Here is a 15,509-nt window from a genome sequence, read left to right as displayed (position 1 = left end):
TGGACCTCCTGGATGAGGAGTTGCTCGTGAGAGGGGTCCCTGAAGAGGGACGAGGATGGGGGGGTGAAAGGGAGAGGGTGAAACAAACTGAAGACGGTACCCAAGCTCCACCGTGCGTAGGACCCAACGATCTGATGTCAACTGGGACCACGCTGGAAGGAACGGGGAAAGGCGGTTGTAGAACTGAAAGGGATCCAGGGAGGCAATTGGTATACTACTCTCGGGCACACCCTCAAAAGTTTGTTTTGGGTCCCGGCACTGGTTTGGTGGGACCAGAATTGTTGCCTCCTGGAGGTCCAGACTGATGTCTGCGATTAGTACGACCTCATCTTGTGGCAAAGTCTTGCCGTGGCCAAGGCGGGGGGTAAGAGCGCTGCGGTTGGGAGCGGAAGGATCGTCTTTTGAGTCTGAGGCGTATGCATTCCCAATGAACGCTTAACTACTCTGTTGTCCTTTAGACTCTGCAGTCTGAGGTCCGTCTTATGCGAAAACAAGCCTTGACCATCAAACGGCAAGTCTTGTACCGTATGTTGCAACTCAGGTGGCAGGCCGGACACTTGCAACCATCCAGAAGCGACCGTTCTGGCCGCCGAATCGGCGGCATCTAACGAGGGTGTAAGGAGGTCCTCGCGACCCTCTTCCCCTCCTCCAGGAGTGCTGCAAATTCCTGGTGAGGAACCAACTCGGCAAACTTCCCGACAGCCTCCCAGGTATTGTAACTGTATCTGCCGAAAAGGGCTTGTTGGTTCACTATGCGGAGTTGGAGACCTCCCGCAGAATAGATTTTTCGTCCCAACAAATCCGTGCGCCGGGCTTCCCTAGATTTAGGCGCGGGGGCTTGTTGGGACAAAATAAGGAACAGGGAGCGGGGTGCACGTAGAGGTACTCAAACCCCTTGGAAGGCACCATGTACTTCCGTTCGACCCCCTTGGCTGTGGGTGGGAGGGAAGCCGGGGATTGCCAGATAGTGTCTGCTCTAGCCTGGATCAAACAGATGAATGAGAGAGCCACTCTGGTGGGTGTCTATTCAGACAAGATGCTAATCACCGGGTCCTCCACCTCTGGAACCTCCTCTACCGGCAGGTTGATACTCTGGGCGACATGCCGCAGAAGGTCCTGCTGTGACCGGAGGTCAACTGGAGGCGGTCCTGATGATGACGTCCCTGCTACTGCCTCATCCGGGGAAGAGGAGGATGACAGCCAGAGGACAAGTGCGTCCTGCACTGACGCCTGGTCCGTGGGGACCTCCGTCTCTGAAAGGTCATGCGGTTCTGGTGCGTGTGCACTGGTTTCCTCTGTGTCAGCGGGGAGAGGTCAGCTGACGGTGGCCTCGGGCACACAGTGCTTTGAGTGACCGGAGCGTGATGGGCCAGTCGGTTCACCTTGGGCTTGATGATACGCCCAAGATGTCCAAAAGGACCACTGATGAGGTTCGTGGTCCGGGCCATGGGCATGCGTATCCAAGTCCCCGTAGGAGGCACTGTCCGCATGGGAGGAGACGGATGGATGACGCGAGGGCCACGGAGGAGCTGAAGTCGCTTGGACCAAGTCTCCACATCCATTGGATTCCTGTCTCCGTGGTACCGGCGAACGGTACCGAGAGTTGTAGCGGTGCCGGGAGCGGGACCGGGACCTGCGACCAGTGCGGTGCCGGGAGGTCGACCAGTGCCTCGCATTGCCATGCCGAGATCAGCTGCGAGAGGTATGGCACTGCTGGGATCTGGACCAGTGCAGAGAATACCGTGATGGAGACCGGGATCTCGAGCGGTGCTGCAAGTACGACCGGTACCAGGATGGAGAGCAGTACTGGGACTGCGAGCGGCGCCAAGAGCGGGAGCGATGGCGGGACCGAGAGCATCTGCGGGACCTGGATCGGGACCGGCGGTGTTGCGCAGTGTCCAGCGAAGATGGCCTCATCATGGTGGGCTTGCCCAGTGACTGAACAACCCACACCGGCGGTGCCGGGGGTTGGGGCAGCTCAGGCTCCGTCAGAGCAATTAGTTCCCGAGCCATGGAGAAAGTCTCCGGCATCGAAGGCACGACGAGCTCGACCACAGCGTGCGCTGGGGAGCTGTTAGGCACCGGACTCGACGGCGCAGAGGCAAGTGGTGCCGCAGCAGTTGACAGTGCCGGGCGGTCTGCCTTAGATGTACGCTCCAACTGCGGCGTAGATACAGGTGCCGCAGGAGCCTTGTGCCTCTTGCTCCTCGGGGAGAAGGATCGGTGCCGAGGAGTCTTCACTGGAACCGTGTGTTCCGGTGCGGAGGAAGCACTCGTCCCCGGTGCCAGAGTCGGTGACGAAGATGGAAGAGTTAGAGCTGCCTCCATCAAGAGTTCCTTGAGGCGAATGTCCCGCTCTTTCTTCGTCCGGGGCTTGAATGCCTTGCAGATTCAGCACTCCGGGGGAGGAGAAGGGGCTAGCCCTTGACCCTCTAACTATATACAAAACTACTATAAAACTAGAACTATAGAAAAATTAACTAACTATATAAACGAGCAAAGAGCTAGGGAGGTGGATGGAGATCAGCTAAGCCGCGCTCCACTGCTCCAATGACCGACACGGGCGGTAAGAAGGAACTGAGGAGCGGATGGGCTGGCAGGGGTATATATCGGGCGCCATGGCAGCACCACTCCAGGGGGCGCCCTGCCAGCCCACCGAGTGTTGCTAGGGTAAAAATCTCCTACAAACGTGCACGCGGCACGCGCACACCTAACTGGAATGGATATGAGCAAGCACTCTAAGAAGAACAAGCTGTTCCACCTGCTATTTCCCAATGACACTCTGAGTACTTTTCCCAGAGCTGAAGAGCTCTGTATAAGCTCAAAAGCTTGTCTCGGTCACCAACAAAAGCTGGTCCAATAAAGGATATTACCTCACTCACCTTGTCTCTTCAACCCAAACTTAGTATGGCAAAGTGACAACCAACTGAAAATAGGATCCTATACTGGAAAGTGTTAAGTAATGTTAACCGTAGGCAGCAGTGCCAGTTCTTCCTAGAACAACCTTGTTAATATGAAAGTGATGTGGCAAACAGGTTTCAGGTTTGTTCACTTATGTGCATGTAAAGATATGGACTCAGGTCCCAATCCTGCCATGAGATCCTAGAATCACAGGAACGTAGGATTGGAAGTGACCTCACGAGGTCATCTAGTCCAGCTTACTGTGCTGAAGCAGGACGAAGTAAACCTAGACCATCCCTGACAGGTGTCTGTCCAACCCATTCTTAAAGTGACAACCTTCCTTAGAAACCTATTCTAGTACTTTTCATTATCCTATTAGAAAATTTGTCCTTATATCTAACCTAAACCTCCTTTGTGGCATATAAAGCTGATTACTTCTCATACTACCTTCATTGGACATCAAGAACAAGTGATCACAATCCTCTTTATAACAGCCTTTAACATATGAAGACATATCAGATTGCCCCTCACTTGTCTTTTCCCAAGACTAAACTGTTTCTTCATAGGTCAGGTTTTCTAAACTTATTTGTTACTTTCCTCTGGACTCTCTCCAGCTTGTCCAGATCTTTCTTAAAGTGTAATGCCCAGAATCGGACACACCAGCTGAGGCTTCAGAAGTGCTCATGAAAGAAGGAGAATTACCACAACACTCCTGCTAATACAACCACAACTATTAGGACTTTTTTTTTTCTTTTTGCAACTGCCACACTTTGTTGGCTACTATTCAATTTGTGATCCACTCAAGGCCTGCGATCCTTTTCAGCAGTACTTCCTACTGCCTAGCAATTATTCCTTATTGTGTATTTGATTCTTCCTTCCTAAGTGAAGTACATTGCACTTGTCTTCATTGAATTTCATCCTGTTTAATTCAGACCAATTCTCTAGTTTGTCAAGCTCACTTGGAACACTAACCCTTGTCCTCCAAAGGATTAGCAAAATCTCCCAGCTTGGTGTCAGCTGCAAATTTTATAAGCCTACTTGCAACTCCAGTATCCAAGTCATTAATATTAAAATAGTATCAGACTCAGGACAGGCCCCTATGGGCCCGCTGTAGAAACATCCCCCAGTCTGACAGCAAACCATTGAGAACTACTCTTTGAGAATAGTTTTTCAACCAATTGTGCATGCATTTTATAGTAATTTCATCTAGACCACTTATCCCTAGTCTGTCTATGAGAATGGCATGGGGAACTGTGTCAAAAGCCTTACTAAAATCAGGGCACATAGGGAGGAAGCCGCAGACGCGATCTATCTGGCTAATAATCCGGTCATATAGGAAATTAGGCTGGCGTGGCATGATTTACTTTTGACAAAACCATGCTGGGTATTTCTTATAACTCTATTATTCTCTAGGTTCTTACAAACTGATGGTTTAATACATTTGTTCCAGTATCTTTCCAGGTATCAAAGTTAGACTGACTGGTCTATAGTTTCTTGTATGCATGCTCCTGCACCTATGCCAAGCCCTACTGAAGTCTATGGGGATCTACACAGCTGTAAGAATGCACCTACACAATTCTCATTGCAGCATGGGTGCTTTAAATAAAGCATGATAGTTTTCAGTATGTCCTTCCCTAGCACCACTAAAAAGATCAGCCTGCAATCTAGCTATTTTTCTAAATATGTTTGGAGCAGTGACCTCTGCTGGCAAACAAAAAGATTTGAAAAGAGTATCTGCTGTCCTGTTCACACAGACCATTAAATTAACCTAACCTTCTCCAAAACACCCCCCACAATATTACACTGTGCTAGCTTAGCATTGGATATCCTATGCATGGCTGAATTACAGTGGAAAGTGATGCTTAGATATAATTTGTATCAGCCTTGGACTTCCGTCAGCTTGAAAGGAGCTATATAAACTCCCCAAATCCTACCAAGTTCTCCCCTGAACTACCACCATGTACCAAATACATTAGCCAGTGGATGGTTCTTAAGAACCATTAGATTGTGCAAACAATAGATGTAATGCATGACATTTTGACACCTCGTGGGAGCTTTATGCTGCATCTTGTATTAGTTGTATGATCCATCACTTTTGCTCAGCAAGCTCCATTACTTTAGGGAAGTTTACAATTGTTGATAAACCGGAGAAGAAAACAAATTCATTGGTCAGAGGTTGAGACCCTGAAAAGTTAAAAACAACCAACATTAAAAGTAGAGAAAAACAGGACAGGAGGGGAAAGACAGCTGATAGCCTCTGCAGCTATGTGTGTCCCAAGGGCTGATCAAGGAAGGAGGCACTGACCTAGAAGCCAGTCATGCCTTTCAGCAGTTGGGAGCTGGCTGCTCTACAAAAAGCTATTTGTATGTTACAGACATTGTGCCTTGCTCAATGCAGTCTCTGTCCAAGACCACTGCGCTGAAGGCTGACACCACTTCATTTCAGAGATGTATTTAGGCTTTGAGCAGAGGTTGAGAAATCATGCACCAGTTTTCCAGAGAGAAAAGTGCTCAGACCAACCAGTTAAATCTCAAAGTTTAGCTACCTTTGCCTACTAAACCCCTACTGATACTTTGTTCATTCATATATTTTCCGAAGTTTAACTTGGAAAGTAAGAGGGGGTGCACAGGTTTGTAAATAGCAAGTTAATTTTACAATCCCACTTCAGTGATTACATATAATAGTCATACAGACCCGAGAAAACTTTAATTTAAAAGAAAACTGTGCACTTCAGCAGAATCTAGTTAAAGTTGCACCCAGCTCATTTCAGATACTCTGCTAGTTAACTTTTTTGGAAAGGTGACCGGTTCATAAAGTTCTCACCACAACCAACCCCCCTTGGTTGGATTTACTTTCATTTTCAACAACAGACACCACAGTAAACTGCAACAGCTCAGCCAAGCTGGTCTAGCCAGCTGCTGTATGCAATTTGCCTTATATGAATTGAAATAATTTAGAGACCAATTGTAGAAATGTTTTGCAATTTCTTCTCCAGACTGAGGCTGCCGTGATGGAAAGGACAAAAGAATCCCAATTTCATTTCAGACACAGGTTGCAAATAAAGGATATTTTTATTTAGAGACAATTGTATGTAAAAAGGCTGTAAATGTTGATCTATTAGGCCCTGAGGAAAGTAGTAATTACCAGGCAGTAAAACACATTAAAGCAAAAAAGTGTTCTTCCCTATGTCCATTTGGGCTACATAGTAGTCACCTCTTGAGTTTGTTACAGAGTAGGCATATGGATTTTATACCATTTAAAGAGAACGCTAAACAAACAGAACTAATTTAACAGTTTCTCGTGCTCATAACCCTATAAAAAAGGTGCTTAAGGGCAATGCCACCAGGGGTAAAGCGATGAAGAGACACATATGGACTCTTCTGTGACTTTTAATAGCCATCATTTTGAGCAGAGAGCTGTAGCTTCTTAAAGAATTCACACAGTAATCAGTTCTTGCCTTGCAAAGTACCTCTCCAGCTAGTGCACACAGGGTTCAGTGAATTCTGCTCTTCAATAGCTGCGGGAAGATGTGCAAATCTCCACTGCAAAAGAAGAGGGACCAACCGCAAACATTTAGTTTCAGACAGAAATCTGCATTTTAAGACTCCTGGTATTAGCCATAATACAGTTGGTTACAACTCACAGGAGTGCTTCCTCATGTGCACCTTCCTATTGTACTGCTAAGAAAAAAGGTGCCGATTTTTTAAGTGTTTGAAACATTTAACAAAAACCATTTGAACAAGAGACAGTTCTGAGATGCAACTCATTCAGTTACCAGACCATATTGTGGCCCAGGTGCACTGTGTAATAATGAAAATGAGTAAGTCAAATTACAAAAAAGCCAAAACAGGCAAGAACAAAAATCCTGCCCAAATGCCAGGCAGACCTTAAATTCAGTGAAAACTTTTAATTATGTGCGATTTAAACATCAAGTCCTTAAATTGCGGTTATCAGTTTACAGTAAATGCCAAGATATATATTTGGATCTAAAGTGGATAATATACCTCAATATCAAAGCTGAGAACCCTGACACGTAGGTACTATAGCAATATGATGAATTCCTGAGAGTTTTACTAATTAGAGCACCATATATGTCTCAAATTTGTTTGGTTTTTTTTTAAACATAAAACCCTAACAGGTCACTGCAGAATGTACTACTTGCTATCTGTCATCAAGTCACTTGTTCCCCACACCAACAGAACTATTAAAAGCCAGTTACATGAGCAAGATCTGTCCTATCCAAATTCCTTTGCAAATATGAGTTAGCATTAGGGCCATGTTCTATTCAGGGTTACACTGGTTTAAGACAGGTATGGCCGCTGAAGGAATGGAGTTAAACCAAGGGAAACAAAACTTGAATATATATCCACCACCACCACCCTGAATCCATTTGTAAGTGTTCAGTTTGCTTTTTTGCTGAAAATATTGCAGCTGCATCTCAGGATTTCTTATTACATATATTTGTGGCGTGGTGCCTGCACTGTTAAATACATTAATAAACTTGTGTGCAGTTACTTTATCTTTAAGAGGTAGTATGGTCCCTTCAAAAGTGATGACATGCTTGCTTACATTTAACTGATGCACATAAGTTACCAACATTTGTTTCCCATGTGAGGCAGATATTGAAATGTAAGGATGAAATGCTATCACCAAAACACATCTTCATATTTCTTGCTTACCATTCTAACAAAAAGGTTGTCAATTCAAACTTTTTGGGCTGAGCCTTAGATTGCTACTAGGAAAGCTTTACTAACTTTACTGTTTTCCACATGTCTTTATGTAGATCAATTTAATTTAAGAAAACACTCATTAATAACAATTCTGCAAACCCTCTTGAAACTAAAATCCAAGTTGCTAGTTTCTCAAACTACATAGTTTACAAAGTAAACAGTACTCGCTTGTGTTCTTTAGATATGGCTTTCTGCACACCATTTTGTTTTGCAGATATTTTGCCATCAGACAGAAATGTTGCCCCTTTTATCCTGTAGCATAACGTACATACTTCTGTATCACTTAAAGCACAAACTCCTTGCACTAAACAATGCAAAGGGCCAGATCTACAAAGGTATTCAGGTGCCTAAAGATGCACACAGGGTGCCTAGTATAAGTGTTACATGGGGCCTATCTGCATCTTTAAGCACCTTTGCGAATCTGCCCTCCATTCTTTAATATCAACTGCCAGGCAAAACATACCTCATGAAACAAGTGAAAAGTGACAAATTAACCCTGTTCTCCTCAAAAGCAGGTACTAATCTCATAACATAATAACTCAGGTTTCTTCAATTGCCAAGAATATTTAAAGAATTTTTTTTTAAAAAGAGCTTTATTATACAAAAGATCAAGTAAAGTGATCCAAACAGAAGTTTTGTAATTCTGCTAAGAGTTGCACTCCATGGTTTACCTTCAAAATACACTTTTTGAAAAGGCCACCAAACAAGATAGGAAGACTGATTAGTCCCACTTTCTTCCAGTTCAAGAATGCTAAACATATACTGTCCATCTGTAGCAGTATCAGCAATGTAACCTATTTAATTTACTTAACTATTCTTTGAACTCCAAGAACTGCTGAAGTCTTTTCTTATGCTCTGCAGACACTTGAACTGCACTAAAACAAAATAGAAGCATAAAATTTTACATTAATATGTTACATCAACTGTAGAGCAAAGCCTCATAGGTCAAAATATTTTAAGCACAAGTTGAAATCTATAGTTGGGAGTCCATTAGAAATCTACAAAACCCAGTTGTGTTATATAATAAAAACCTACATTCAAATATTAAGGGCAAGACAAGCAAATTCAGATTTGGAGTTGGATACTACTTCTTAAACCTGCTCACATGTATGAAAGTATTAAATCGTTTTAATTACTGAAATATATTTGTTCTTTTAAATGAGATCCTAAACAGTAATTCACTTATAAGCTCCTTTAGTATTTAACAAATTCATGCACATCTTCTCCCAATGTAAACAATCTATTTTAAATATATCTGAAGTCTGCAAAGGAAAAATCCCTTATAAAGTAGGGATTGCTCATGTGTTACTGTTACTTTCAAAGTTAATAGCACGGTGGCCAAATGCCAACTGAAGAATGATGATCTCATAGTTCATGTAACTTCCATCAATCCACATGTCCACAAATTAGGAATGAGGCTGCCCATTGCTTTTACAACAGCACAGCCAGCCAGAGCCTGACAGTCAAAGCCCCATGTTTGGGAGCTACTAGAACTTTACAGATGATTATCCCTGTGAATAATACATATTCATTGCCATTAGGAGGGGGAAATAGGGAAAATTCCCTTTGTGTTTTCAACAGCTGAAAATTGTTACTAGATGTCCTGTAAAGGTCCTATACATGGGATTTCCCTTTCCATAGGTACACTTGGACCATGTCTACACTTACAAGCTTATAGCTATGCCCTTGTAAGAGCTCTGGTGTAGCCATGTTATTGACATAATAAAACCAGCTCAATGAGCAGCAAAAACTATGTTGGTGGGAAAGCATCTCCTGCCAACATAGCACTGTGCACATGAGTGCTTATGCCGGCAAAACTTTTGTTGCTCAGGGGTGTGAAAAAACCACCCCTCGAGCAACAAAAAAGTTTTTTTGACATAAGTGCTAATGTAGACATGACTTTTGTCACTACATTCACTTAAACAGAACTAAGCAGGTAGCTGCCAATACAAAAGGCCTTACTTTAGATGTTCTCCAAAAGTAGTAGTGATCCGGTATATCGCAGTTTTCAGGGATGCTCTAAGTGCAAATCGTAGCGTTTTGAAGGAGGTATCCATCAGACTTCCCGAAATCCTGAGAGGTTTGCTAGAAGCATGAGGCAGCTTGAAATGTTTATCTACAACCTGGATTGACAAGTGAATGAGAAGAAATGTTCTGCTGAATCCATTTCAAACGAACTCTAGTAGCACAGGCGGTTGTGCCAAGCAAAGCAAAGAGACTAACAGCAAATTCAGAAGTTTCACCACTGACAAGTAAAAAAGATTGGAGACAGCTTGACCCAGCATTCCTTCTGCATCTTGGCCAATGGAAATACAGGAGCAGACTTTGTAAACTGAGATTCTCCATTTATGGATTCTTTAAATGCTGAACATAGTACAAACACTGCAGTAGAAGGAACAATTCTCAACTTTGCCATGACTAATCTTTTAGAAATAAGGAAGCATTTCCATTGCATGTTTTTGGAATGCCTTAAGAATTTTAATTACCTCTAAAATTCTGAGAATCTGCCATTAAGACACAACAGTGATTGTAATAAATGGCACATAACATTACCTTGGAGACACATCTGTGTGATTAACACACTCCCAAATGTATCATTAGTGATATGATAATTGATTCTAAAGTAATCTCTAATATTTGCTGAGAAACATGAAACAGGTTTGATCTCCTGAAATGTGTTGGCTCTGTAATTGAAATGCTGTATGTTACATGTGATCAAGTTGAAGATTAAATCCTAAACACTTCTGTTGACACTATAATAATTACTTCCATGAGAAAATGTTTATAATTGAGCATTTTGTATCATCTATTTAAAAAACTTTCCAAGTGTAATGTCAGTAAGAAAGATCTAATGAGGTATTTATTCAGTCTAAAAAAGGATTCTGGTGCTTTGTTTAGCTTAACTGAAGATTATGATAAGTCACTTTAAGTGGCGACATAGTTTCATTTTATAGTTAGTCAGCAGTGCCAGTGAGAGACACGAAAATGAACAGGAAAACTTCCCCCTTGAACTAGTTTTGCACTAAGGAGATGTCAAGGATCCTCACCTCCTGAAGAGTCAGTAAGGTATTCAGAATAGCTGGCAATGTAGTTTGGACAACTCCAAATCGATCTTCAGTAAATGAGGCTGCAACCAAACGGGATAGACCTCCAAGCAAAGAAAGAGGTTAATATTAAGTCTAATATAACTAAGACCTAACTCATCTTGATTTAGCCTCCAGAAATGGAACAAATAGGATTCAATTTTAGGGATTTAATGGGCCGGATCCTGGCCCCCACTGCAGTTTACAGCAACTGCAACCTGGAGATTCCTTTAAGTACAGCGCAGACAGGTGCAGGTTACAGCAGTCCTGAGGCTGCTCCATGGTATAAACTATCCCCAGATTTGTTGCCTTAGCTGCCCATCTACATTTGCTGCCTTCCCCATCACCTTGCAAGTCTTACACTTAGAGATCACCAGAACTAGCTCCATAGCTCTAACCAAGCATTATCCAGTTAAGCATCATTAATAGTTAGTTAACCCACACTGCCCATTTTGCATGGGCAATACTTCCTCCACATAATGGTAAAATGTCCACTTTATTCTTTTAAATCCCTTCTCAAAACTTACCTCTGCCATGATACCCACAAGTCACTTCCATCTGGCACTGGCAGGTAAATGGCAAGCTGCCACATCTGTTTAATTTATAGTTCTTATCCCCCTGCAACTCACCTCACCCCTTTTGCTTTTTGAATTCTGCCTTGTGTAAACTGCCAGTTTTCTAGCACACAGATTGCAGTCTTTATTTTGCTGTACAGTGCCTGCCCTAGCACAACATAACATAACATAACATAATATAATCAGTCAATTATGTAGGTCATGACTAGGCAGATTGCCAGCAGGAATTATTGCTATAATATCTATTGCTCAAGTATCTCGATTTAAAAAAGTCTCCAAACTGAGCAAATAGCTATCTGATGCAACCATGTGTTTTCATCGCTGTTACCTTTGTTCTCTCCACTCCACCTCCCTCCATATGTTACTTCCACCTATTGTTTGTCTTACATCAGGAATCAGAACATTCACAAACCAGTGGAAGAACACTTCAACCTCTCTGGTCACTCAGTAACAGACATAAAGGTGGCAATTTTGCAACAGAAACAGCCCCTTTTGTGGGTTTGTATTACAAGTTCAATGTTGCATACGCTTCACTAAAACAAAAGTAATTTGTTGCCCCAGGTGGGTATCAGCAGTGGGGATTAAACCAGGATTTTTTGATCTAAACCCATGAACATCTACTGCTTGAGCCAAGAGATCCAAGTCTGCTAGCTCAAAGCCAGTAGCAGATTCAGATCTTATAGTCCAGCCACTCGAGGTGGACAAAACAGCCACATGGTGTGAATGTGGGTTATACTTACAAGAGAAGGTCTTTATTTAAATTAATTTACATAGTAATGGATACAGCAAGTCTGGAATTGGAGCCTTTCATGATGTCCACTGCTGTTGCACCACAAACCCCGAATAACGAACACAAATTCAAACGGAAGTCGCTTACCTTCTAATGCCCAAATATGCATTTGGGCATCAGAAAAGACAGCCTGGATCGAGGCCTCTGGATGCTAAGGAGAAAGCATAAGATTTCAGAAAAGTGTATGGGTTTCCCCCCCCCCGCCCCGACAACCAGCCATCACAGTTGTTTGTTCAAATACGACCCCACCCATTATTTAACAAGACTATAAATGCTGCCCAGTTTACACAGTTGTACAGTGTAGTCCCCACCGGAAAAGGCTTGCTATTGAGTTTTACTGGCATCTACTATAGGTGCTGTAGGGACCGAAACATTTAACTGGAACTTGCCTGCTCTAAATAGTTATAGCACGCTCGTCTCCATTGCAGCTAATGTCCACCATGGGATCTGTTTGCCTATACAAAATAAGCATACTTCAAAACGCTGGGCAGACCTACCCCAGGATGTGGCAAGCTACTTGCATTTATGTACCACCTCCCACCCTGGCAGAAAAGGCTGCAGGACCCACCTGTAAAACAAGCAGATCTCAGGAGATGCATTGGAGGCCAGGACTATTTAAAAGCCCTGAACATGCACACTAGCTCTGCCCCCCCGAGTGATATCCCAGATTCCTGATTGCCGTTGCCCATGAAAACCATGAGTGGGGGCTTTACAAAAAATAAGGCTATATAATCTGTTCTAACTTCAGTGGGGCCTGAGCAGCACTTAACTTGAAACGAAAGAGGTGTCGGGGCTGAAGCAGTTTTTTTTACTTTCATAACAGACACACCAAGCCCAGAGGTGCCGGGGCTCTGACCTGGCACAAATTAAGCACTGTGCTTGAGGGACAATGTACATGCGATAGCTCCCCAACTGACCCAATATGGCCCACTCTCTATCCCAGACTTCACAAAGGTCTCTGTGGGGCCAGGACTGGGAGGCATAAAAATTGCCATGAGGCAGCTAAACCCCTCCCTTTATACTAGGCAGAGGAGAAGCTCTGCATGCAGAGGGTCCCCTCTATGCAGAGACCTGCAGGAACATGACCTGGCCCAGTGGTAACACTCATTTAAGTCTATGAAAGATTAAAATCAGAACTAAGGGAAATCCTTTGAATAATTCTATCATGTTATTGGATCATGTATGTGAGGATTGCTGATTTGGGGCCAGTCAACTAAACTAAATCCACACAATTTAAAAAATGCTGAACTCTACCTATTTAATCTTTTGTACCAATATTATGATTTTAAAAAGTTTCCAGCACGTTGACCCTCTCTGCCAAAAAGATTTATGAAAAGTTCCAGTGGTTTGTCCACATCACAAAAACCAACCCCCTGAGAAGTCTGGTTTTAACTGGTATAACACTAGAGACTTATCTAGCAGTTAGTGTAGTGACATGAAGTCAGGATTGCTAAATTCTAATTTGGCCCTGATGCTATGTGGAAATAGCAATGTATGCACCTCAGTTTACTGGTGTGAAAGAACAGTTCTGTTCCTATACATGATTCCAGTATTGGAGGCTTCAGTACAACAGTACATAACACGCAGTAAGACCCTGGAATAAAAAAGATGTTCTAGAAATGTTACTACCAAATTTAGAGAGTTCACTTAATACAGGATTAGAACTCACTTCTGCCCATGTGTTTCTGGTGTACCCAACCAAATGCTGTCACAAAACATACATTCATCCTTACCTTGCTGAAGAAATACATTATCAGCACTCGTTTTGACAAGAAATTCCTAACCTGAGTAAGAGCAAAAAACCCCTGAAGATTAAGAAAATATATAGGCAACATTTCTGATATGCATTTTAACACTTCCACAACCTTACAGTCCCTATATATGGAGAAAAGTGTTCTGAAGAATTAGGGTTGTTTTAAAAAAATTTTTAAATTAAAAATTAGGTCAGCTAATCTGAGGAGAAAGGTCATACAATAAAATGAAGTTTCCCTTTTTTTAAAAAACACTCCCCTTCCCCCCCCCAAACTTGCATGCTACATACAAAAACAGAAGATGGTTTTAACTGGTTTGTACTACAATTTTTACTCCACCTGCTCTTGCTTGTTCTGGAGCCATGTATAAATAAAGCTTGGCTGTATTGCTTCATTACCAATTCTTGCAACAGAGATCACAGGGAAGGATGCTGGATGAGAACCATTTATTTGCAGATCTACAAGAGAAATCCAACCAAGTTAGAGAAAAATAGCTACTCTCTCCATGGAGCAATCATTCAACTCCAAAGACAAGGATTTGTACAGTCAAGACAATATTCCAATTATACCGAAAGAGGAGGATGATAGGGGATTGAAATCGAAGATCCCCACCTGAACTTGATGTCCACAGCTTTGGTCCTCTTCTCATAAGATGAGGACTTTGGACTGATCCATGCCAAGGAGAGTTTAAATCCAGAATTCCAGCCTTGCGATTTAGAGAAGGAGGAGAACTGAAAGGTGAACCAAAAGAGCTTCCAAGATCAGATGTAGACAATGCCTTTAAAGGCAAGAGGGATGATTTAACCAGGGAAGGCATGTGGGTTCTAGACACGATATTAGACCTCTGTGTCTGGAAGGCCATTTCTTCTGTAACAGCTGCTTCTGGTGATAAAGAACACATTGCATGGAGACATACAGGCTGGCATGTGTCAACCCATTTTTCTACTAGTGTCTCCCCTAAGGTTACTATTCCCATAGCTATTTCAGCACCATCTATACACCCCAATACAGATTGGGATTTTCTGTACAATATTTGTGCTTCCAGTTCTTATTCCAAGACAATTTGGGAAACAGGATGTCTGTGTGTATCCCAGCCTCTCCTTAAGTGTTATTTGCACATTTCTACACCAACACTGGCTGAATCATAACAAACATCCCTCAAACTCCTACAGCAGGGGCAAGCCAACTTTTTGGCCTGAGGGCCGTTTTCATTTTGGAAATTGTACAGAGGCTGGTTAGGGGAGGCTGTGGCTCCCCAAACAAACAGCCAGGCATGGCCTGGCCTCCACCCCCTACCCCCCGCCTGCTTCTTGCCCCCTGACAGCCCCCAGAACCCTCACCCCTGACTGCCCCCTGCCGCCCCATCCAACCCCTCCTCTCATTCCTGACTCCCCCTCCCCCCCACTCAGACCCCTGCCCCATCCAACCACCCCTTCTCCCTAACCGCCCAGGGAACCCCAGCCTGACTGCCCCCCGCTGCTGCATACAATCTCCCCTTTCCTTCTTGACTGCCCCCCCTCAGGATCCCTGCACCCATTCAACCCAACCCCCCCCATTCCTCACCCTCTGACCACCCCCACCCCTATCCACACCCCCACCCCAAACTCCCTTGCCCTCTATCTAGCCCACCTGCTCCCTGCCCCCTTACCATGCTGCCTGGAGCTCTGGTGGCACTACA

General features: G+C 43.6%; 1 protein-coding gene across 3 annotated transcripts in view; it reads right to left on the bottom strand.

Annotated features, from left to right (window-relative positions):
* Positions 1–5,954: 5,954 nt before the first annotated feature.
* The window catches only part of NDC1 (NDC1 transmembrane nucleoporin), a 29,509-nt gene continuing 19,954 nt past the window's right edge, over positions 5,955–15,509 (bottom strand). For all 3 annotated transcript variants that reach the window (XM_050962314.1, XM_050962315.1, XM_050962316.1), the window contains 7 exons: positions 14,444–14,713; positions 14,171–14,289; positions 13,814–13,864; positions 12,168–12,231; positions 10,680–10,780; positions 9,595–9,755; positions 5,955–8,507 (listed from right to left, as the gene is read on the bottom strand). In XM_050962314.1, coding sequence (XP_050818271.1) covers positions 8,444–8,507; positions 9,595–9,755; positions 10,680–10,780; positions 12,168–12,231; positions 13,814–13,864; positions 14,171–14,289; positions 14,444–14,713 — 830 coding nt within the window. In that variant the 3' untranslated portion in view covers positions 5,955–8,443. The remainder of the gene's footprint in view (positions 8,508–9,594; positions 9,756–10,679; positions 10,781–12,167; positions 12,232–13,813; positions 13,865–14,170; positions 14,290–14,443; positions 14,714–15,509) is intronic.

The sequence above is a fragment of the Gopherus flavomarginatus genome, chromosome 7, assembly GCF_025201925.1.
Source record: "Gopherus flavomarginatus isolate rGopFla2 chromosome 7, rGopFla2.mat.asm, whole genome shotgun sequence".
NCBI classification, from domain to species: Eukaryota; Metazoa; Chordata; order Testudines; family Testudinidae; genus Gopherus; species Gopherus flavomarginatus.
Note: the sequence above shows the minus strand (reverse complement) of the source record. Positions and strands in the feature narration are given on the sequence as shown.